The sequence below is a fragment of the Taudactylus pleione genome, unplaced genomic scaffold, assembly GCF_031769625.1.
Source record: "Taudactylus pleione unplaced genomic scaffold, aTauple2 ptg000065l, whole genome shotgun sequence".
Taxonomy (NCBI): Eukaryota; Metazoa; Chordata; class Amphibia; order Anura; family Myobatrachidae; genus Taudactylus; species Taudactylus pleione.
The window spans coordinates 221,285-246,277 of NW_028284467.1; the positions used below are offsets into that span (position 1 = coordinate 221,285).

General features: G+C 41.4%; 1 protein-coding gene across 2 annotated transcripts in view; it reads left to right on the forward strand.

The window, feature by feature from the left end:
* Positions 1 to 24,993, forward strand: part of LRP1 (LDL receptor related protein 1) — a 252,774-nt gene that overhangs the window by 200,994 nt on the left and 26,787 nt on the right. The window contains exons 60-71 of one of the 2 annotated variants that reach the window (XM_088465881.1): positions 1,530 to 1,678; positions 2,155 to 2,248; positions 2,655 to 2,771; positions 4,206 to 4,325; positions 6,375 to 6,497; positions 7,204 to 7,329; positions 7,558 to 7,674; positions 9,775 to 9,881; positions 10,794 to 10,926; positions 14,051 to 14,173; positions 18,114 to 18,236; positions 19,192 to 19,329. In XM_088465881.1, the coding sequence (XP_088322007.1) occupies positions 1,530 to 1,678; positions 2,155 to 2,248; positions 2,655 to 2,771; positions 4,206 to 4,325; positions 6,375 to 6,497; positions 7,204 to 7,329; positions 7,558 to 7,674; positions 9,775 to 9,881; positions 10,794 to 10,926; positions 14,051 to 14,173; positions 18,114 to 18,236; positions 19,192 to 19,329 (1,470 nt within the window). The remainder of the gene's footprint in view (positions 1 to 1,529; positions 1,679 to 2,154; positions 2,249 to 2,654; positions 2,772 to 4,205; positions 4,326 to 6,374; positions 6,498 to 7,203; positions 7,330 to 7,557; positions 7,675 to 9,774; positions 9,882 to 10,793; positions 10,927 to 14,050; positions 14,174 to 18,113; positions 18,237 to 19,191; positions 19,330 to 24,993) is intronic. The other variant, XM_088465882.1, reaches the window with a different exon arrangement.

Genomic DNA, 24,993 nt, shown 5'->3' on the forward strand with positions numbered 1-24,993 from the left:
GCGCTCAGTCTGTATTTTGATCAGTAGACACATGGCCTATTCGTTTAAAAAAAACAATATGTATACTAATGGTTTTAGTGGACAGTTTCTGAGTTTATATGTAGATACTTATGTTTTTTCTTGCATAGACTTTAAAGTTTCAAGTTTCCAGTATCCTAGATTGAGTAATATACATTATTATTTCATGATTTCCTGTTTTACATTATCAATGATACATTGTATATAACAAATTTTAGGTACGATTCAGAGTTGCGTACAAATCCTGTTATCGAATGGTTCTGGCGATGTGTAGGACATGCAAATAAAAAGTATGCTCCCTAAAATTAAGGGGTTCACATCCGAGGCGCCTGTAATGTTTGGGATGCCGGTATAGAGGAGCCTTGACGTTGGTCCGGCGCTTAATCATATATTTGCAAATGTATGCTACTAATATCTCTGAATTTCTATTATCATGTAGGAATCAAGTATTTTTGTTGATATTGCTGCAGTGTGCTGGAGGGAATATCCCCTTTTTTTCTGTGATGTGTAGGACATGCATCAGAGCCAGAATATACCACCCTTAGTAACTTCAGAGTACAGAGTTCTATGCATCTTAGCTGCATTTCCACTTGTTGCTCAATGCATGTAACAAGGCAACAATGGGGTGTTTGCACTGGGCCGGATTAAGGCTTGTGGGGGCCCCGGCGCAGCACAGATATGGGAGCCCCCACCAATAAAATTGAGGCCACCCATCCCCACCTATAATTCGGCCTTGGAAACCCCCTTCTCTGTGTGCAGTTTCGGGGGCAAGGCAGGGAGTGTGCAATTCTGCTGCTGTCCGACACTGCCAGCCGGGGACTGGTAACGATACTCGCGGTGAGAGATGGGAGAGGAGCCACTGTCTCTGTCGCACATGGAAGAGCTGCCAGCATTCATTGATCAACTGAACATTAGGAAAATACTCTGCACCTTGGTGACAGGGGGAGGACCCTGGGGAGCATATGATCACTTTTGGGAGTGTGCTCTCTAAGTAAGTAAGTGATGGACACCGAGGGGGTTACCTGCTCTCCCCGCCACCACCTGAGGGGTCAGCTGGACCCTTTAACACTTAATTGCGCCCACTTGGCTGCCTGCACTCTGTGGCATGTGCGGGGGTAGAGTGGACCCAATCGGGGCAATGTTTGCATCATTGTAGGTGCCCCCAATGTGTGACGCCTATAATATGGTCCTGTGTTTGCATGTAGGATTAGTTTGTCGTGGGCTTAAAGACGGAATTGTGGACTATTCAGGAGGGGATCATATGCAAGATTGATCTCAGTCTGATCTCTTGCACCAAGAATAGGGCTGGTTAAAATGCACAGTGATAGTGACTACTTTCAGGATGTATAGGGTTGATGTAGCCAACTGTGAATACAGACAGAGATCTGCATTTCTTCCCAATCACGTAATGCAGTCTCACATGCAGCCTAATTGTGAGCAACTCTAAATCAGCCCCTTTGTGTGCAGTGTAACACAGGCTAAGTCTCTTTGCTCTACTTTTGCTGTTTCAGTTCCCAATCACCCCTGCAAAAATAACAAAGGAGGTTGCAGTAACCTATGTCTGCTTTCACCTGACGGGGGATACAAGTGTGCTTGTCCCACCAACTTCTATCTTGGAGCTGATGGGAAAACCTGTGTCTCCAACTGCACTGCCAGCCAGGTAAATAGATCAATGAGATTAAGTATAAATGCAGAAATGCTATATAACAGAAGAAAAAACTGTTTCCATAAAGAAGTATTGTAATCCTTCCATGAAATTTCCTATGTACATCATGCTAATCAGAGTGCAATATTTGGATAGCAAGACACTTGTCATGTACTGTGATGTGGTGAATAAGTGTTCCTTGTGTGTTTCTCTAGACCAGTGATTCTCAAACTCAGTCCTCAGGACCCCACACAGGTCACGTTTTACATGTCACCCAGCAGGTTCACAGGTGTATTCATTACTCACTGACACATTTTAAAAGATCCACAGGTGGAGCTAATTATTTTACTTGTGATGCTGTGAGATGAATCTGTAAAACATGCACTGTTTGGGGTCCTGAGGACTGAGTTTGAGAACCTGTGCTTTAGACTAGATAATATGAGAGGCGATCAGCACTGTACTGCTAACTTTTGTCTTCTTCAAACTTTTAGTTTGTCTGCAAAAATGACAAATGTATTCCCTTCTGGTGGAAATGTGACACAGAGGATGATTGTGGTGACCGCTCAGATGAGCCTGCTGATTGCCGTACGTAAAATAAGTTAACTATTAATATTTCCGATAAGTGTTCCACTCTGTCTACTGAAAATGTTCTGTTTAGAAGCACGTGTGACCCATAACATTTGGCACCTGTGCTTTATGCTTTACATCTCCTTTCAGCTGAGTGAGTAAAGGTGATTTGGCACACAGTTTAGGGGGGGAAGGGGGATTCAGACACCCATATTACATCAGGATGGGGGGGGAGGGTACTCGACACCCATATTACATCACATTTTAACAGACAGGTGCACTCCTCTTTCATTCTTGAATTAAAAGGAACAGATTTCATAGGCGGCTCTATTTCAGTTTCTGTTCTATATACAGTCTGTGTATCAAAGTCTGACAATGTTTATCTACTCTGATGTTCTCACTGTTCTTGCCTATCTCTATACAGCGGACTTTAAGTGTCGCCCAGGACAGTTCCAGTGCTCCACAGGTATCTGCACCAATCCTGCATTCATCTGTGATGGGGACAATGACTGCCAGGACAACTCTGATGAAGCCAACTGTGGTAAGGCCTTTGCCAGTGTAGTTTTGTGTTTGCTATGCCTTTTTATTTATATTTTATTAATTTTCTTCAAATAATGCATGAGCCTTAATGATTCTGAAAATCTAAACACTATCGGAGGTAACTGACTGGTCTCTCTAGCCATAGGAGACACAGGAGGGTTATTACTTGAGTCCCAGGAGAAAGCACATGAAGTTCCTTAGATCTTCATTGTGATTGGCTTTTAATAGAAGGAATATCGATGTGCAAATTCGCAATGAGGATAATCATGGAAATGATTAATGAGGCAGATTTGTCAAATCTGCTTTAATTTGAACATGGAAAAATATTTATTGATCCAATTACAGGAAATGGCCTAAAAAGTTGATACCCTCGCCTCTTCCCAGAACTAATTTGCATATTTAATATCTTAGACCAGAGGTTCCCAAACTCTGTCCTCAAGGCACAACAGTCCAGGTTTTAAGGATATCCATGCTTGACCACAGGTGACTTAATTAGTACCTCAGTCAATTTGATTTAACCACCTGTGCTCAACCATGGATATCTCTAAAACCTGAACTGTTGGGGAGCCTTGAGGACCGCGTTTGGGAACCTCTGTCTTAGACAAACGATGAAAAATTAAATCCCACATAACCTGATATATAGCAAATTTTATATGTCTTAATGTATCCTGGCTGCGTTTTGAAATAAACTAAATGATTTATTAAGAGACGTGGTGTTTTCTGGTGCTCAATATCTAAATACAATAATATCTATGAGGATGTCATCTTCTTATTTATGAATCCTCTGTTGAATTACACTGCAATTGAATACAGTGTACATCCAGATTTTACATTCAGTTACAGTGCCATCTGCTGTTAAGTCTCACCAATCTCAGTGACTGCCAGCCATCCCTTGTTAGGTGGACTTTGCCCACCTGTAAGTGAGATGAATATGCCTTGTCCAAATTTGTTAGTTTTCTCTTGAAATCCTTTGGTAAACCAAATGTTCTGTTTCGTAAAGAATATGAAAAAAAATTATTGAATTGACAGATCTGAAACTTTATTTACTAAATTATTATGGACATACATGCAAACTATTCTACAGATAATTGTGCACATATCAGCTAGTTTTATTTAATTTATGATTTCTCTAGTACAGTTTACAAAAATGAAAGCAAATGTGTGACTGGTTGCTAGGAACAAATTACCTTTTCATTGTTTGCTGTGGAGCAATTTTCCTAAATGTGCTAAAGAATGTTTGAAAATCTCCACCAGGGATGTGCTAACTAGCTCTGTGCCATATTGTTTGGGAACCTTCATATTTTAGCCGTAGGAAATAGCAGCCATATTTTCTTATGCAATTGGTTCAAATTACATCACACACATTTAGCAGATGTATGCTGTGAATGTTTATAATCTCCATTGGATGCTTTGTTTTGCCTCTCTCCTCCTTTAGATATTCACGTGTGCCTGCCCAGTCAGTTCAAGTGCACCAACACAAATCGCTGTATACCAGGCATCTTCCGCTGCAACGGTCAAGACAACTGCGGTGACGGAGATGATGAAAAGGAGTGTCGTAAGCATTTTATTACTGAAGTCATAGCAATATTGTTTGTGCTGTGGGAAAAAACAGATTCAGTTTAATTTTTCTACATTGAGGGGTATTCAATATGAAACGTTAACTTCACTGTCGAAGTTAACGTTTCATATCGGAGTTTTTACCTGCGTTAAAGTATCAGGCGCGCTCCTGCTTATACCCGTATTCAATATAAAATTAACGAAAACGGGAAACTCCGAAGTTGGATTTGCGTAAAGTTACGAATTTTTCCTTAAAAAAATTGTAAGACCCCCCTAAAGTAGTATAAACATGTGGGAACACTATGGGTACCCCCGTTTTAGCCCTTAATTGAAAGTCGGGGATTTAAATAGCGACAGCAGGTGTTTTTTTCCCGACATTGAAGAAGTGATGCAGAAGAGCACTTAGGTTATTTTTTTCATTTTTTTAAGTGGTCCCATCAAATTTGGGGTACATGAAAATGGGTACTAGCATATTTTTATGTCCCTAAAGTAAGTTTTTAAAAATTCTGCATTTGTGCACCTGCCGCTATAATTCTATTCTAGAAAACATCTGCTGCATACTTGCAGAATAGCCCTGAACCTATTTCCCTATTCTTAAAAATTTTTTCCCATTTTTTTTTTTTTTTCACCCCAATTTTTAAATTATTTTTTTGGGGTGTCCCTATTTTTTTTAAAACTTTTTTTGACACAGTTCTTTTTTAAATGTCATTCCCAGGGGTGCAGGCTATGTTTTTTAAGCCTGCACCCCTAAACCCCAATTCTGCACTTTTTTTCGACACCTATTCAATGGTGAAAAGTTATCCCCGTTTTTTATCAAAGACTTTTCAAAACTGCAACAAGTCTTTGAAATTGAATACGGTGTAAAAGTCAAACCTGCGATAATGACGTCAAAAGTGCGATATTAACGCAAAAACGATGTTATCGCTCCCATATTGAATACCCCTGATTGTGTGCTTAGTTTTAATTGTTCATAGCATTCATGGTAGGGTAATACTTTTTCTTGTGTCATTGGGGAAAGCTGGGAACACATTGAGCTATTGTGGGGGATGGTGGAGCACTTTTAATTCTGTAGATACTCCCACGTATACTTCATGCCTTGCCAGGAGAACATCAGCTAGTCTGTGGACTTTCAAATGGCTGCTTCTGCAGCATTACTGTAGCTTTATTTTATTTTAATTTTTTTTATTGGATTCTTGCTCTGGATCGTTGTGGCAGCCTTGAAGACTTATACTGAGATGTTCTGCATGTTTGGTGGCTTGGAAAGGTTCTGGAGGTCCCATAGCTGTGCCCATGTTGTTGGGATCCTGTATCCAGAGTTGTAGCCTTGCTCTGGTGGAGCTGGATCAATGAATAGAATGCTATGACTAGTCTCCTGTACAGTGGCTGCACACCAAAGCGGATGGATACCAAACAAATGCACTCTCTCTCCCGGCTACTGGGACAGTGCCTTTTTGTCTATTACCCATGATGGGCTGTAGCTGCAGTAGCAATACTAAGTCTGTGCAGGAACTCACCATAAGCAGCAGCCTTTTTACAAGCTTTAACATTCCCGTCCAGTACACTGTCCGCTGTGAGTCACCAAGCTTGATCTTGCAGGTTCGCTCTCTTTTTCGTGCTGCGTTCTGTTATTGTCCTTTTGTGGCTGTTTTTTTATTTTCTACGCTGTCATGTAAGAAAGGAGAGCAAAGACTGGGAGAGGTAATCCTAAAAAAGAAGCTACCAGTCTCTGCTGCCCTGCAAGATTGCCAGTGGGACAATCCGGTGCTGCTGCCCCTTGCCAGCTGGTCGTGGCACCAGTACAAGAGGCACTGTATCCCAGGTGGCCAAACAACCAGGGCCAGATTCATGGCTGCTCCATTGATAGGCTTGTTCATCTTTGTCTAACTTCAGGAGGGATGTGGGTGTCCTCTTCCACAGATCCTCCTGGTTTGTTTCTGGTACTATTTCCGGTTAGAATTAGTTATTTTATTTTTCACATCATTTATTCATCCTCATGGTGCATTTTGTTGAAGCTTATGTTTGTTTATTATATTTTACTATCTTTCAGCTGAAGTTACCTGTGCTCCAAATCAGTTCCAGTGTGCAATTAACAAGCGCTGTATACCTCGGGTCTGGATGTGTGACAGAGACAATGACTGCGTGGATGCATCTGATGAACCAGATAACTGCAGTAAGATCTTCTTTTGCATATTAATTAATCTGGTAACACACTAAGGGCCTGATACAGAGGTGGAAGCAAATGCGTCTTTGTATGCAGCGGCTGTGTCATAATATGCAAAAGCTGCAGGGGGCGTCTAGTGTAAAAAGACATCTACTGCCGGCTACTCTGATTCGCTGCCAGTGTCTAAAGACATAGCATCGTATCAACATAATGCCCATTAGTCGCAGCATCGGACCTCTGTGTAACCCTACGCTGCCATGGCCAGTGAAACTACGTCCGAGGATGCAGCCACTGGCTTTGGCACACCCAGAAAACATGCTGACACGCCAATTGAATCGCCTGCAGCCTGTGAGCTATGCTGTGGGCTGCCAGGGCACCGTGACTGGAGCAGCAGCACCATTGCGAGTCATGCGCATTGCATCTATGGCGCATGCACAGTCCCGACAGCATTAGTTAATTTGCGACCAAATCTGCATCAGGGACTGAATCATCCTACTGTATATGACACACCTGAACATTGCATTGTTCATATAAATGGGCCACAGGTAGAGTATCCTGTGGGCACATTGTGTATGTCCCTAGTTGTGTTAGATTAGGAGTTAGTGTGTGTGTGTATGTATGTGTGTGTATGTATATGTATATATATATATATATATATATCTATCATGCAACTCACAATGCATTATGTAAGATGTGTGCTCCTCTTGTTCTGCAGCTCAGATGACCTGTGGGGTGGATGAGTTCCTGTGTAAGGACTCTGGGAGGTGCATCCCTGCACGCTGGAAATGTGATGGGGAAGATGACTGCGGGGATAGTTCTGATGAGCCCAAAGAAGAATGTGGTATGGCTTTTTCTTTTCAAATTTTTTTTAATGTTTCTGTTAAGGTTATTGTCTTTATGGCACAATTGAATATGGATTAGTGTTTGTCTGTTACCTCTTTTTAAGATTGAAGAGGGCACGTTTGTACAATATTGGCTATTTCCATGTCAAACATGACGTTATACAGCAGTAGAGTTACTTATCCTGCAGTGTGTAAGCCTGACTTGTCTTTTGTTTCTCTGATTCTAGATGAACGAACATGTGAACCGTATCAGTTCCGCTGTAAGAACAACCGCTGTGTCCCTGGGCGCTGGCAGTGTGATTATGACAATGATTGTGGGGACAACTCTGATGAGGAGACCTGCAGTATGTGCATTTTATTCTTCCTTTACAATTGCTAAATATCTGTATCGCATCAGGTGTAACAAGGCATGACTGGAATCGGGATCACTAGGTCTGTTTGGGTCATCAGGAAACATCTCATCCCCTTATACTACACCTATTTCAACAACAAAATGAACTTGCGTCCATCTGTTTTTTTGTTTTCCCTTCACTGGCAGCGTATATTGTAGCTCAGGGTTTCAGAACTCCAGTCCTCAGGGAACCCTAACAGTGCAGGTTTTCTATACTCCATGCAGGAGTGCATGGTCATTCATCACTGACCGACCTATTGTAAAATAGCCACAGGTTTCACTAATTATGTGGGTTTTCACGAATTATTTGACTTGTGATTCTGTGAGGAGACCTGGAAAACATGTGCTGTTAGGATTCCCTGAGGACTGAAGTTGGGAGAGACTGTTGAGATTGTTGCAGTGTTCCTCCTACTTACTTGCTCCAAGGTTCCGTCTCTGTAGTTTCACTGCATTACTTGTTTACGTCTTTTTCCTTATGTCACCATTTTCTGGAACCTTTAATCCATCTTTACCCATATCATCTCTTTGTGGCCTAGGACGTTCTTTCAGCATAGAAATTCACCTCTTGTTCTCACATGTTGTGTATTTGTGTTGGTACCATTTCACCTCATGTTATGTTTTTCTCCATTTTAACACTGTCGTCCCTGGGGGCATCCAGAGGTAGGTGCTGAATAATCTTTACATTTAACACTGGCTAACCAATGCTGCTCGCTCTCTATTTCCCTTTGTTGTATGCTTCCTGCCCTCCTCTCTCTCCCTGGTGTGGTGTGTCCCTAACGGTACAAACCCAAGCATGCCTCCTGAAAAACTCAGGACAGAAAAAACATTGTACAAATAGATAAAATATATATACACACTAGTCATATCCATCTTGTAAGTATAATGTCAGATGATAATACTTTGCATACCTTTCTGGAATGGTTTAAACAGAAACTCTGGGGCTTATGTAATAGCCTGCTAAATGCAGGTTGGTTTAAACTTTTATGTGATTGCCACTTTGAAAATATGAGCAGACTCGCCAGAATTGTGCCCATGTCTGGATCTGGCAGGCTATTACATAACCCAAATGCCTTATATGCACTTTCCAGACTTTCTCATACCGCATCAAAACCAGTCGTGATTTGGCCACACTTGTTGGCTGGACCAGTTATGGCAAAACTGCATAAGTACATTACTCCAATCAATTTTGCAGAGATCTGACCATCATAAGAACACATATTCATACCATACTATCAATGATGAAACTGCGAGTGTGCTTTGCTTATTTATTGGGCAAAGAAGCTGTCTATAGCCATTTTGGGGGGTGGGCACATTTCTCTCTGTAGTACACCAGCCTATTCAGGGAAGTACATTTTTAGCGCAAGAAAATACGTCATATTGGGAAGTGTGTAGAAGCTCACTCAATGTAACATCTTGTAGATATGTTTTAAGATATGAAACCGAATGGAACCCAATGGCATAGAAGCAGTTTTCATCCATATCATCAGTGATGACAGTAGTAGCAGTTTCCCACCATGGACCTCTGCATTTCTCATCTTATGTTGTTCTACACACTCCCTAGTTATGAATACCCATTGGAACAGAAATTAGGGCATTTGCCATGGCTGCCGAGCCTCAAATTGCCCATATTTCTGATTTCTGAATATTACTTAATTAGATCCCTAAAAATACCGTGTCCTTTCATGGTGCTTAAAGTTTAGCACACTTTCCCCACTTTTTTTCTGTCCCATTGCTTTTCATATCCAAAATGATTTTGGCATTGCATATGTACACAACGCAGAGGGAACATCTTAGTCCCTGGGCTGATAGGGCTGGTAATATGTTACACTGATATAAAGGATCTGCATTTCCAGTACCATAGCTTATGTAGCTGATGTGTCTGGTGCAGTATGTGTTCTTATTTGTTTCATTTTACCCATCTGGGGATAATGTGTAGTAGCCATTCCTGTTTTGCGGTGTGAAGGATGTAGGCGTATGCTTTTACATTGAGTTTTAATGTTTATAAGCAAAACATACCAAGCTAGACGACCACCTATTTCTTATGTTATTTTAGCACCTCGAAAATGTTCAGAAAGTGAATTCTCATGTGCCAATGGGCGCTGTATTGCTGGTCGTTGGAAGTGTGATGGGGATCATGATTGCATTGATGGATCAGATGAGGTGAGAAACCAATACACGTGGGGGTTAATATGTTATGAATAGCTGGGAGTGTTTCAGTGTATCCCTAACCAATAAAAGTAACTATTATTTCAGAAGTCTGTATCCTTTACTAGTGTCTCTGAGTGTTTTTGTTTTTTTGCCCTTAAAGATTCACAAAACAAGTTATTTGTTAGCGGGGTCTTGTGGGCCCCTCTCCTGTCAGTGATCCCCATGGTGTCGCTTTGAATGGGAAGTAAAAGTTCACTGTTTTTTTTGTTTTATATTTTACCCTCTCAGCTCAAAATAACTTGTTTAAACATCTATAAATATTTCCATAAATGTGTGTATTTTTTCTTTAGTCACAATAACATTATACACTGGGGTTTGTTTTTTCTTTTTTTAATTTTTGTTAATGCTCAGCTAATTTTCTATGGGATTTGTCCACATAAAGAATGTAGTATTTATCGAATATGTATCTGAATTGTGAGAGTTAAGGGCATACTCTGGCTGATTTTTAGAGATATCTTTTGGGGTTAATTTTGCTGTCTGTACCCTACCACCAACTGGCATTACATGGCCACTAGACAATCACCTGTAAGTGAGTTCAACACAGGACCCCCGAGGAATGGACATTAGCTCTTATATTCTATGTAGGTGACCAGGATACCGCCGGTATAGGCATCTTTCAGAAATCGGCAAAGTAAATAACTCTATTTTTCCATTAAATGACTGTTTAACATAAATTTAAAATAACAACAGTTCCCATAGTGTATCCTTGGCCATATGCAAAGACATGAAAAACCTCATAGATGCATATATATGAGAGCCTTGATTTATTTTAGGTCTATCATGTTGTTCTATTTATCAGCAGGTAATCTAATTATATGTATAGAGTACCACCAGTGTTCACCCTTCTTTTTCCACTTTAAACAGATAGGCTGTGTGGTGCGGTGCGAGCATGACCAGTTCCAGTGTACAAATGACCATTGCATCCCCCATCGCTGGCTTTGTGACGCTGATGCTGACTGCATAGATGGAAGTGATGAGATGAACTGCAGTACTAGAGGTAAGGTTTATGCACTCTGCATATTGAGTTATTGCTTGATGATCCCATTCATGTGTATTTGACTTTCATGCAAACAGCTGAAATACAGATGCAGTCAGTCCAACTTAGCAGTCTGGAAATAAAAGCTAGTAGCTGTTTTTAAGCACTTCTCTATGCCCAAAGCCCTCTATCTACTCCTCTCAATGGCACATGTTTAAGCTAGTTTTATATGCTAGAAAAAAATTTCTTTTTAACATATAGACTTAGCAGTTGAAGAACCCAGGTTCAGCCACACCAGGCCTAGGCAATATGAATTATCCACTTTGCCTGTGCACTTCTTCCTGTGACTGGACATGTGCATGTGTCACTACAGTATCATAAGTCCTTCAGTCTTCAGGATCCTGGAGCACAGCTAATTTGCATAATGTACTGAAGGAAGTGACCGCACTGGGGAAGGCAAGGCCTCAATTGATGATATTTTGTAGAATACTATTTGTGGTAAACTGTTCATTGCAATTAGAATTTGCTGCAAATCTTGAGTTTCAATACTGTATAAGATTGTACACTTCACTCCACTTAGGGCCGAATTCAATTAGTGGCGAAAACGGCTGTTTTTCGGTCAAAAAACGGCAAACATGGCGAAAATGGAGAAGAAAACCTCCCAGACCAGGAGAAAAAAAATGCAAAATCCATATTTTTGGCTAAAAATGTTTCTTTCAGAACCCTTTGGACCACTCCACCAATGATTATCCCCCCAAATTTTTTCGGAAGTTGCATACTTTGGTGAAAAACAGACACGCAAATTTTGGGTTGAAAAAAATACATTGTTGAAAATGGTTTTAACGTATTGGGTCTGCTTTTTCGGGGGGCGTTATGGATGCGTCAAGTGTTTTAAACATTGCACTCGGCCGCAGCAAGCAGATTTTTTTTTAACGGGTCTTAAAATTTTGTTTTTACCACACGAAAATATACTTGCACTGATTATAGCGTACCCCCCATTTTTCACCAAAGTACACAACTTACGAAAAAATGTGGGGGTACTTTAAATTTTGCATTTTTTGGAGAAAAAACTTTTGTTTTCACCGCTAATTCAATACGGCCAGTGGCGGCTCCAGAGGTGGGGCTGCAGTGCAGTCCAAAATTCAAATAGGGGAGCCACACCAACTGCCCTTTTAAAAGCTGCCAAACATCTCCAGCTGGGACTCGCTGACAGTTGGTGTGACTCCCCTATTTGAATTGTGGCCTGCGCTGCAGCCCCACATCTGGAGCTGCCACTGAATACAGCCCTTAATCTTGCCTAGTTCTTGTGTTTGATGATTTCAATGTAATATACTTTCATTATGCAGCTCATACCAATGACTAACCCATAACAACAAGGATTATTCTGGCATGATGTTTTGGAACTTTGTTTAGTTAACTTCATTAGGCTTACATACATTCTTTTAAATTGGGAAAATATACAGTGCATCCAGAAAGTATTCACAACTCTTCACTTTTTCCACATTTTGTTATGTTGCAGCCTTATTCCAAAATGGAATAAATTTAATTTTTGTCCTCAAAATTCTACACACAATACCCCATAATGACAACGTGTAAAAAGTGTTTTTGAGATTTTTACAATTTTAATAAAAAAAAAAACACACTAAGAAATCACATGTACATACAGTAAGTATTCACAGCCTTTGCCATGGATGTCAAAATTGAGCTCAGGTGCGTCCTGTTTCCACTGATCATCCTTGAGTTGTTCCTACAGCTTAACTGGAGTCCACCTGTGGTAAATTCAGTTGTTTGGACATGATTTTGAAAGGCATACACCTGTCTATATAAGGTCCCACACAGTGCATGTCAGAGCACAAACCAAGCATGAAGTCCAAGGAATTGTCTGTAGACCTCCGAGACAAGATTGTCTCGAGGCACAAATCTGGGGAAGGGTACAGTAAAATTTCTGCTGCTTTGAAAATCTCAATGAGCACAATGGCCTCCATCATCCATGAATGGAAGAAGTTTGGAACCACCAGGACTCTTCCTAGAGTTGGCCGGCTGTCTAAACTGAGCGATCTGGGGAGAAGGGCCCTAGTCAGTGAAGTGACCAAGAACCCGATAGTCAGTCTGTCAGAGCTACAGCATTCCTCTGTGGAGAGAGGAGAACCTTCCAGAAGGACAACCATCTCTGCAGCAATCCACCAATCAGGCCTGTATGGTAGCGTGGCCAGATGGATTCCACTCCATAGTAAAAAGCACAAGGCAGCCCGCCTGGACTTTGCCAAAATGCACCTGAAGGACTCTGACCATGATGAGACAAAGATTAAACTCTTTGGCGTGAATGCCAGGCGTTCTGTTTGGAGGAAACCAGGCACCGCTCATCACCAAGCCAATACCATCCCTACAGTGAAGCATGGCGGTGGCAGCATCATGCTGTGGGATGTTTTTCGACGCCAGGAACTCTGAAACTAGTCAGGATAGAGGGAAAGATGAATGCAGCTATTTACAGAGATATCCTGGATGAAAACCTGCTCCAGAGCGCTTTTGACCTCAGACTGGGGCGACGGTTCATCTTTCAGCAGGACAACAACCCTAAGAACACAGCCAAGATATCAAAGGAGTGGCTTCAGGACAACTCTGTGAATGTCCTTGAGTGGCCCAGCCAGAGCCCAGACTTGAATCCGATTGAACATCTCTGGAGAGATCTGAAAATGGCTGTGCACTGACTCTTCCCACCCAACCTGATGGAACTTGAGAGGAATGGGCGAAACTGCCCAAAGATAAATGTGCCAAGCTTGTGGCATCATATTCATATTCATCATATTCAAAAAGACTTGAGGCTGTAATTGCTGCCAAAGGTGCAACAAAGTATTGAGTAAAGGCTGTGAATACTTATGTACATGTGATATCTTAGTTTTTTTTTTTTTTATTAAATGTGCAAAAATTGCAAAAAACTTTTTACACGTTGTCATTATGGGGTATTGTGTAAAGAATTTGAGGACAAAAATTAATTCTATTTTGGAATAAGGCTGTAACATAACAAAATGTGGAAAAAGTGAAGCGTAGTGAATACTGTCCGGATGCACTGTATGTAAGAGTATGCTGATTAGTTTTTTCTTTTTAGCCTTAATTAATATCCTGTACTTATTGTGCATCTCTTCAGTAGTCCGAACTTGCCCACTGAATGAGTTTCAGTGTAACAACACACTCTGCAAACCATTGGCTTGGAAATGTGATGGAGAGGACGACTGTGGGGACAACTCTGATGAGCGACCAGAGGAATGCTGTGAGTAGCTAGCTACCTGTGTTTAGCTTCAGTCGATAATTGCTCTTCTATCCAATATGTTTTTTTTCAGATACTAAGAACACAAAATGTTCTTCAGCCATCTGGAAGTCACAAACCTCTCTGGAGTTCAGCTCTAACAACAGGAGGCATGGCACTTGAAGAACAGAACTCATTTTAGCTTAATTGCTCCCACTTCCAATCAGAACTAGGCCCAATCTTTGCTTTTTCTTTCTTTTAAATTCTCAAAAAAAAGGAAATATTTCGTAATAATTTAAAGAGAGATGAACAATAGTACGTCCTTTATTTTTCCTCTGTCTCACCCTTACATAGGTTCAGACTACACTTGCCTATGTTTTAGGATATCCTGCAGGTCCAAGTGTAAGGAGCACGGGTCCTCCCACAATTTGCAACAGTGTGGTCTGGTGCAATGATGTGAATTGCCTCATCACAGTGCTGCTCCATCAACTTCACAGGTCCAGGCAGGAGGTCTAGTTGCCCATCAATCTCCCAGAATTTCCGGGAGAGTAAGCAGAAATAGATAATACTTATATCGGGACTCCTTCACTTTGGAGACCTGTACTGCTTTTATATGTGACCCTGTAATTATTGATTAGTTGCTGTGAACATATTATTACTGCACATGCGAGTTTGTCCAGTTCCTATAGTCAGTCACAATGGCAGGCTGTAACATACAGCTGCATCATTTATTTAGAACGAAATGGGATTGAAATGCTGGTGGCTGTTAAGCCGCCGTTTCAAATCCGACAGCGGATGCCCGACATGAGGAGAACCCAACTGGGGTAGGTAAGTATACTAACCTTCCCCTCCCCCAACCCTCCCTTAGTGGAGCCTAACCCTAACCTCCCCCCTAGTGCCTAACCCTAAACTCCCCCCCCAGGGGTGCCTAAACCTAACACACCTTCCCCGTACCCTAAACCTAATCTTCCCGGGGGGGTGCCTGAACATAACCTCCCCCCAGTGGTGCCTAACCCTCCCTTCTAGGGGTGCCTAACCCTAATCTCCCCCCTAAACCTAACGCTAATCCCACTAGACTCCCTAATACCATCCCTCCCCCCCACGTCTAACGCTGAGGGCTCCCTGGATTTACCTTCGTTCGGGCTGGAGTCCTCAGCATTCCGGCGTCGGTATTAACATAAAGGCTGACCAACTTCTTAGATTATTGCCAGGCAGATTACTATAGTAATTTGCTAGATTTACGAGGTTGGTTCAATAAATAAGGTAACAAGACCTCTCATTGTGTAAATTTATTCAACTCGTACATATATGTATAATCAATAGTATGGCCTTGGTACAGATTATTTTTCCCCATACTTGTCTAAGCGTTTGTTCCAATGGTACACCAAGGTATCTTTCCTGGCATAGAAGAAATCAGTGTAATATGATGTCTTGCTAAACTTCACCATCTGTTGCGAATCATCCTCCACCCAATGGGCCAAAGAGATGGTAATTACTCGGTGCAAGGTCAGGGCTGTAGTACCTCCCAATAGTAGGACCAAAACCAACTCACGCGTGTGTGTATGGCTTGGCGTTATCATGCAGCAATACAATGCCAGTTCGCAGCAGCCCAGGTCGTTTTCAACAAATTGCCTTCCGCAACCAGCTCAATGTGTCATAATAGCTGACAACATTCACAGTATCTCCCTTGGTGAGGAATCCAACAAGAAGCACATCCTTGTGGTCTCAAAACCTCGGTCGCCATGACCTTCTTTGCTGATGTAGTTGTTTTGAATTTCTATGAAGGTGGGGACGATGCATGCTTCCATGTCATGGATGCTTGCTTCATCTCCAGTGTCGCATGATGCACCCACGTTTCATTGCCTACTGCAGGAACTGCACTCCCTCCTCATGGTACCGTGTCAAGTGCATGAGAGACAATCCTATTGGTTATGTGAACTTCTGTGAGTTGCTTCAGTACCCAGGGTGAACACTTTCTCCTGTAGCCCAGTTACTCATGAATGATGTTATACCCAGTATCCACTGAGATGTTCAATTTGTCAGCAATATCACTAACTTCAATGCACCTGTACTCCTGAATCAGACCTTCAGTGCGGCATATATTGTCTTCTGTGGTGGATGTGTTTGGCCAGCTGGGTCACTGCTCATCTTGAACGTCTTTCCTGCCATTATCAAAGGCAATACTCCAAACCCAAACCTGTTTCCATGACCTGACGTTATCACCATACACCTCGACAAGTTGGCGGTGAATTTCAGCTGCTGATGTGCCCTTTAGATGCAGAAATCTAATCACACTACACACCTCAATGTTTGACCATGTTTCTGCCAGCCCCACCATCTTACAACTGATGTTGGGACAGTATGGCTGATATGAGGAGCAGTCTAATGGCTGTGAGGGGGAAGCAGTGGTCTACCTGCTCTGGCCTGGTGGGAAATTAGATTGAGATAGAGAACATTACACACATGAGAAATCTTGTTACCTTACTTATTGAACCAGTGCACTCTAGTGGACTTCTAGCAGAAAAGGTTTTATTGTACATTAACTTGAAAATGTCTAATATTTTATGTTGCTTGATACTGAGGTATTTAAGGGGCTCTTTCTCTAAGGGGGCGCTGAGTATGCTAGCTTCAATTTGGCTTCCTAAAGCAAAAGAAAGAATAAAATAAAGTAAATAATTTGCTGTTCATAATGTCATATGTGATTTACTGTAAGTGGTAATGCCTTTCACGTAAATAAAGTTTCTGGTAGGTTTGGCACTGTAGTTACCTGGGGATGGTAAAATATTGCTATTTTTTTATCTCAACTGGAAAGTTTCAGGCAGTAGCTAATTAGGACTTTTTTTTTAACTTTTTTAAAGTTCCATCCTTCCAAAAATCTCTGTCCACCTGCCATAAATCTCACGTACAATTTGTGCTAGCTGCTTTTCAGTCATATCCCGTAGGCCACCGTATCTACTGTGCGATCCTGAAATGCAGTTGTCCACCTGGCATATGTTACACAAATAGATCTGTCCTACATTTCCTCATTATGTTCTAGATATCATTAGTAGTCTGTATTACTGCTAGCATTGTTTTTGACTTTTCATCCTTGGCTGTCATCAGTGAAGAATCCGAGCTACACACTAGGGTTTCATCCACGCCTCAGTATGTGACCTCTGTCTCCTAGTTTTGGACAATGGTAACAAATAAGTATCTGATGTCCGGAAAACCTGATGAATTGTAAGCTTACTTACTGGGCATACTTATGCATACGGAAGACCAGCTGCCTGCTATCATTTCAGTGCCCATGCTATTGGACTGTAGGTTTTGACTAGTCATGGTAGCCGAGGGTTCACCTGAAAAGGTATCCGGGTGAGCACAGGGTCATCTTTGTATCTCTATACTTAAGACTGTTGGGTAAAGATTGTGTTTTAGCAGTAGTGGGCTTTAGGAGGAAGGTAGGTCAGACAGTAGTCTCCTAAGGGCCTTCTCCACATGACAGCTTTGGTGTATTTCCAGAGTGATATCTGTTTCACCTAGATGGCAAAAAGAAAACATTTATTATTTTACCTTACCACTAAATCTTTTTCATCAAAGTCACTGAGAGTCACAGACCTGTCCCTTTTGGAATTTGTTCTGTTGTGGTTTAGCTGTGCAGGCTTTTGCACTATTACCGGTCTTCTCTTTGCTAATGACAACTGAACTGCCTGGCAGTGATAGGAGTAGTATCTGGGAAGAAGAGGTGGAGTGCCCTGCTTCCTGCTGGTGGCGCTGTGCTCGCCCCAGAGTGATCTCTGAGCGACTCAGTGGTGTTAAAGGAAATGATTCAGATTAATTAATCCTTTAATTTGGGATGTACAGTATGTACATACTGCTCTAAATATACAGTTGCATTTGCCTATATTGTAAAAATGATAATTACAGACCATCGCTGTTCTGCTTGATGATGATCTGTCCCTTTTTTTTCTCTTGGTGTCTCTACCAGTGAGGTTCACTTGTCCTCCGTACAGACAGTTCCGCTGCAGGAACGACCGTGTCTGTCTGAGCACAATACGGGTCTGTGATGGGCTCGATAACTGTGGAGATGGCACTGACGAAGAGAATTGTGGTAAGTGAAATAAAAGCTATAGTGTGGGAATTAGTCATTTGATTTGTACCAACTACTATATGGAAGTGGGATAAAAAAAAAAGGTATTTATTATAGAGGTGGTTACAGTATATGAATTAGTGATGGAGATCTTTGTTCTTTAGTTCACAGCAGTCAAATTATACCATCTAGTTTAAATGAGAAAACAGCTGGAGGGATGTAGTAATGTTCTCCAGGCTATTTGAAACTGTGCAATCCAGTTTTTCTTTGTGGCGGTAAAATGTTTTAGCTAATCTTAAACACAGGAGACCCTGTAATGAGGTGCGTAATACAGTAGTCACAGGCAAGTAACACAATATTTAAAATCAATAAATAATTTAATTGTAAGGCCTTGTAAACTGCTGTTAGTAATACTACAGTATCTGGAGACACTAACACTGTTTGTGTACACAGAGGGCATCTCCTAGGTCAGGAGTTAATCCTCAAGGTGCATACACACACAACGACTTTTTGAACGATTATCGATAATGATATCGTTTATCGTTCAATCGTTGAAAAAATCTTTCACTTTCTGAGTTAAAACGATGAACGATTATCGTTCATTCACGTTTGTAGTTCAGTCAGACTGACCAACTCAACGATTTTCAGTAAGGGAATTTGCAAAAATCGTTTGTAGTTCAAAAAAATCGTTCATTATTTAGTAAATGAACGATTTTAGTAAACGATTTTTGTTAATTTTTCCCTTGAAAAAATGAACGAAAATCGGTTACTAAAATCGTTCATTTATTAAATCGTTGTTTGTGTACGCACCTTCAGTGTTAATCGTTTCGTAGCTAGCACATAAATTGGCAAAATTCAATTTACTAAAGTTTTTACTTGTATCAGCATAGCCTTTCCATATTTGTACTTAGTTTTTGTCTTTTTTTGTTTAATTCATTAACCGTATTTCTCGTGTTTTTTCCATTTGCCACTTTAGACTTCCACCAGCCAAAGACTTGCGATATGGATAAGCAGGAGTTCCAGTGTAAAAACACCAAGTGCGTCAGCAGCACCCTTCTATGTGACCTGTTCGATGATTGTGGAGATGGTTCGGATGAAGAAAACTGTCCTCCAAGTAAGTGTCTGTGTCACTTATACTGTCGTGCTGGTCACCTCCATCATATGCCAGAGTGTTGCCAGTATAGCCACATAAAGGCCTCAATCGTCATATCTTCTGATTGTGCACTGCCAAAAGCATTAACATTGTGATTGATCGCACTTCCTCTGAATCATTAATGCATTTCACAAAAAGACTACTAATCTCACACTGTGTTTCCAATAATTAAGTTTAGCAGCAAAAAGGTATGTAATGGAGATGTATTTTTTCTCCTGCTAAGTTAGCATTTTAGAGGCCATTAGGTTCCTATCACTACTTAATGATCTATAATCCATAGATCAATCAATCCCCTAAAACACTCAAGATGGGGCTGATGAGACTTAAGGCACACATCCACTTGACGATTTCTATGAGCAATTGAACGATAACTATATCGTTATCGTTCAATCGCTCATGAATCGGGCACATCAATGTCGGAAACTACCAGCGATGCGCGCTCCTGCTGGTCGTTTCCGACATCAATCTTCGCCCGCACATGCTGGTCAACCTGACGATAATGTCAGGTTGAGCATGTTTGCAGATTGATGTGCCTACACTGAACGACTGCTCTTTCAGTGTAGGCACAGCACAGACTGTGAAACGACTGCAAGATTACAATGTCGTAATTGTGCAGTCGTTTTTTGGTCTGCTAGTGGATCTTTTAGTATAAAGGCAGCTTTAGTATAAAGCTGCCTTTATACTAAAAGATCAGTATAAAGGCAGCAGACCCAGATACTTAACAAGTGTAAAAATATAATACATCCATATAATCAATGAGAAAGCCGTCATATTGCTACTAACCAATATGGTGTACATAGATGGTCATATGTGTATGTGGAACGTATCCTAAATATTTTTTTCTTATATGCTCTATAATCGATAGATCAAATTATCACCTAAAACATTTAATATGGGGTTGTTGAGGGTGGGTACACACTAGAGCGATATCGGCACAATATGTTGTTTCCAGGCAAATTGGAGTGACATATAATGCGTATCGCACAGGGAAGCTCATTCAGAGCCGCACGCAAGTGGCCTGATGTTTGCGCACTGCGCCGCGTCCGGTGTGTGCGAGCCCCGCTGAGCAACTGAAGTTCAGTCGCTACGGGGCTCCCAACAAGACGGGGCGGCTGTCGATGGTGAGTGACAGCTCGCCCGTTTGGGGGGCAGGTGGGGGGGTGGCTGGACAAACGCAGACATTCCCTTAGGAACGCCTGGAATTTGTTGGGCGGGCAAACTGACATCACTACTGATGTCAGTAGTGGACTTCCTGCTCTATTAGAGCAGGTAGTCCACTCGGCCTTGCGGCAGTCTAGACCCTATCGCAGGGTCTCATCGCAAAGGCCGATGGTTGCGACTATCGCAATGGTCTCCTGGCCGCTTGCACAAGCTGTGGGTGGTCTTCCACAGCTTTGCGTGCAGCTGGAGGATATAAAAAAAAAAAACGCCCACAGACCCAGCGAGCAGCCAGCGGGTGCGAGCGTGTCTGAATCAGGGCCTGTGTGTACGCCTGATTGCGTGCTCCCACAGGTCATATACGACATCAGCTGATCAGCCATGCTGCACAGTAGAAGATATTGTGTAAGACTCCATGCTTTCTTTATGCGTCCACTGAACGATATATTGCGCTATATCGTTCAGCATGTTGCAGCGACCACAATGTTCCACCGGTTGCCCCATCGGTTCATTGTAAAGTGTACCCACCCTTACCCTAAAAGATTCATATAAAGACAACACACCTAGATAAACAGCCGTGTGTATGAAGGGTGTGTTACCAATATCCCCCTTTGATTGGCCATGCAAGTGATGATGCTAGGTGGAAAATGATTGGCTGTGGTTAGATGTCACACTCTGACACAATATGCTAATTGGGGCAACGGGGATTGTCTGACTGCCGATCACAGCGGGGAACATAAGGCAGATACAGACAGACACTCAGATTGCCTTGATAAAGCAGATACAGCTAAACATACAACAAAAAGAGGGAAGGCCACCCAGCGCTGATCTAGAAGAAATAGTCAAAATGTTAAATTATATAATAAAAATAACCAATAATAATAAAAGTTCTGTAATAAACCGGAAAGATGAGCTTCAAGGATAGTTTTCTTTTGAAAATAGATGCTCACCTAAACACAGTGAGATGAGTGCACATAAAGGTATCTTTTTAGATCCTCCTTCACTTTCCTATCACCGTCATTCACTCCCCTGTATCCAGTACTTACCAGAGGACCTCCAATATAAATCATAAGAGACGACCTCTCATAGTGTAAAACAGTACGGATATTTAATAAAACATAAGACTTAACATATAAAAAGGCAACAAATAAAAAGTGACCCCTTTAGGGGTTCCTGCATACCAGAATAGGCCTAGAGGTAGGCACTGTAAAAAACATAGGGAGATTGATGTTAACCCGGGTAGATGTTTTTCCCAAATGGTTACAGCAAACGTCCCTCTCAGGTCTGGCCAGGTAGCAGCAGTCTCCCCCACACCAGTAACGCGTTTCGGAACGATGTTCCTTCCTCAGGGTGCATGGGAGAAATGAGCTCCAGACTCCCCTTTAACCATGTATAACACCCATGTGACCATCATCAGTACACACACCTGTGACACTTCCCTGTCCACAATCAAATTCATAATAAATGCCATAATAAATAACTAATACATCAAAAATCGAATATATCAAAAATCAGCTCATAAATACCTAAAAAAGATAACTTCATCATAATGAAAAAGATGCATATATGCACGTTTTAATCCCCGTCCAGTAGAAACTAAAATGTGGTCCCTCATCATCTAAACAATAAATATTAGTCCATGGAGAACCCGGTTCCATATAAGTCCAGTCCTGGTTCTCATGACACGCTGATCCTCTGTGTGAAACGACTCACTGTGTCCGTGATCCTATTTCCGGTCGCTATAAATGCGCAGCTGGAAGTCGTCATCAGCATCAGCCCCGATCCATGGGTATGACCGCCGTGACACGCATTCGTATTTCCGGTGGATGGAACGCACATCCGGAAGTTGTCACTAGAGGTCCCAACGTTAGCCAACAACACGGACACCAGGTGACCACACCCACGGACGGATCATCCCCCAATCAGTACCGGCAACTAAACTAAACAGTAGAGTAGTGATGCTTCTAACGGACTCCCATGCCATCGTGAAAAACGAAAACACAGACTTACAAAATCACCAATAAATATACACATAATAAAAATAGACATGTAATAAAAATAAATGTGTAAAACATCTGAGTACAATCATAAAAACCACTTGGTCTCAAAATCGATATTGAGACCCCTAGAGGCTAAAGTGCATAGGTCATAAATAGTCCTCATTTCCAATCTTGCTAAATCCCCCTCCTGATCCTTAGATCTCCATCTGGGGGCGGATATTGTAATTCCACAGAAAAAGATAAGAGATTTCAGATCACACATATGTTTCTCTTTTTAAAATGAAGGGAAACGCTATGGGATTCCAACCCTTTACGAATATTTCTACAGTGTTCTGCAAGCCTCTCCTTTAACATTCGGGTTGTCCTCCCCACATACTGGCTGCCACAGTCACATTCCAATAGGTATACACAGTTTTTGCTGTGGCAGGTGATGAAATCTCTAATACTATAGCTTTTTCCGGTCTGATTAGACCTATATTGAATTATTTTATTACTAGAACTTTTACATGCTTTACACATAGCACATACCCCACATCAATGAAAACCTTCCGTTTTAATCATTTTCCTAGAACCAGGGTCTGATATCACACTACGTACTAACGACTTTTTCAGATTATCAGCACGTCGATAAATGAAGGTGGGTTTCTCTTCTATAAATTTCTTTAACGCAGGGTCCCTATATAAAATCTGCCAATGTTTTAAAATTATATTTTCAATCTGACGGAATTGATTATTATATTTAGTAATAAAAGGTATACACTCCTTATTGTATTCTTTTTGTACTTTCTCCTTATTGTTTAAGAGATCATCTCTATTCACATTCTTCATCCTAATCCGAGCTTCCTCTACTTCAGTACTATCAAATCCCTTTGATATGAAATGTTTTTTCAAAAGTTCTGATTGAGTTTCATATTCTACAATTTCAGTACAGTTCCTTCGAATCCGTTGGAACTGGCCTGTGGGAATACGTTTTAGCCAGTTAAAATGATGGTTACTTGTGAATTCAATATTTGAATTGCAATCAGTTGGTTTCATATAATTTCGTGTCATAGCCACGGGCACTAGACTGGCTCCAAGTTCCGCTAATTTGTTTATGGCGCATTGGGAGTTATCCTCCATTATGGAGGGTCACCCCTTTGATTATTACAAAACTTTTATTATTATTGGTTATTTTTATTATATCATTTAACATATTTTGACTATTTCTTCTAGATCAGCGCTGGGTGGCCTTCCCTCTTTTTGTTGTATGTGTAGTGTGTGAAAAAGGGTTGGGATTGGACCCCAGCTGCTGGTCTGTAAGCGCAGGTCATGCACAAATTTCTTTCTTAGATACAGCTAAACGTTCGTTGGCGTGAGCTGTGCACCTTTGTACCCGCAGTGTTATGTTATGTTTTGAAATGCTGACATATATACATTCTTTATAGGGTGGTATAAGTCTCTTTATGGAGATAGGATACCCATAACTGTAAGCTAAACTACAGACCAGGGATATGAGCTGCTGGACTCATTTACAGTGAACTAGCATAGATATACAGGATGCCAACAGTGCTTTTTGTGTATGAAGAGAATGATCTGCTAAGCACAGACCATATATATTCATATAGATATATTATCTGTATATTGTGTATAATAACTCTATACAGTAGAGCGAGAGCTAACAATACTATTCTACTCACCATAGAGGTGAATGTTATAAAACACTCATTAAGCTGCTAATTAATATGCAGTAAATTTTGAAGATCTGTAACACCCTTTTTGTTTACTGACTATCTAAACCCATAATACAATCATTAAGCTGCTAATGAGTTGCATGTGGTGTATGTGAAGTATTTACGAGCAACCAGGAGTATATCATTTCCTCATTTGAATTAGAGCTCCATCTAGCTGCCAATTCATGATATGCAGCAAAAGGGAAAACATTACACAATTTATCTATAGAATTACATATACCCCTTTTACACCAGAGCTAAAACCCGGGTTATGGCAGGATTAACCTGGGTAGCTCCTTGGTGTAAAAGGGGGAAAGGGTTGGATTGTGTGGTTGAGTGACTCGGCAATTCAACCCAGGCATGCAGGGTTTAACATAGGAATAACCTGTGAAACCCTGCAGTGTACACTCTGCGATCCTGGTCACTGTGACCTAGATCGTGCCACATGCCTGCCGATTGGCCGGCTTCAGTGGCACTTGGAGATGACGTCATCTCCAAGTGTCCACTTCAATGCCGGAAAAGCCGGGTCTATGCAGACCCGTCTCCGGTGTGAACGGCGCTGGCTCTGGAAAATCCTGGATCGGCGCCGGCTAAATTCCGGGTCTGATCCAGTTTGGAACCCTATTCCAACCTCCGGGTCAGACCCGGAATTTAGGCGTAAAAGCTGTATTACACAGCTAATAATATACTAGTTTCCTGATGGCTAATTATTAAACGCCACAGCACATACTAAGATGCATCAAAAATCTGACTCTGAA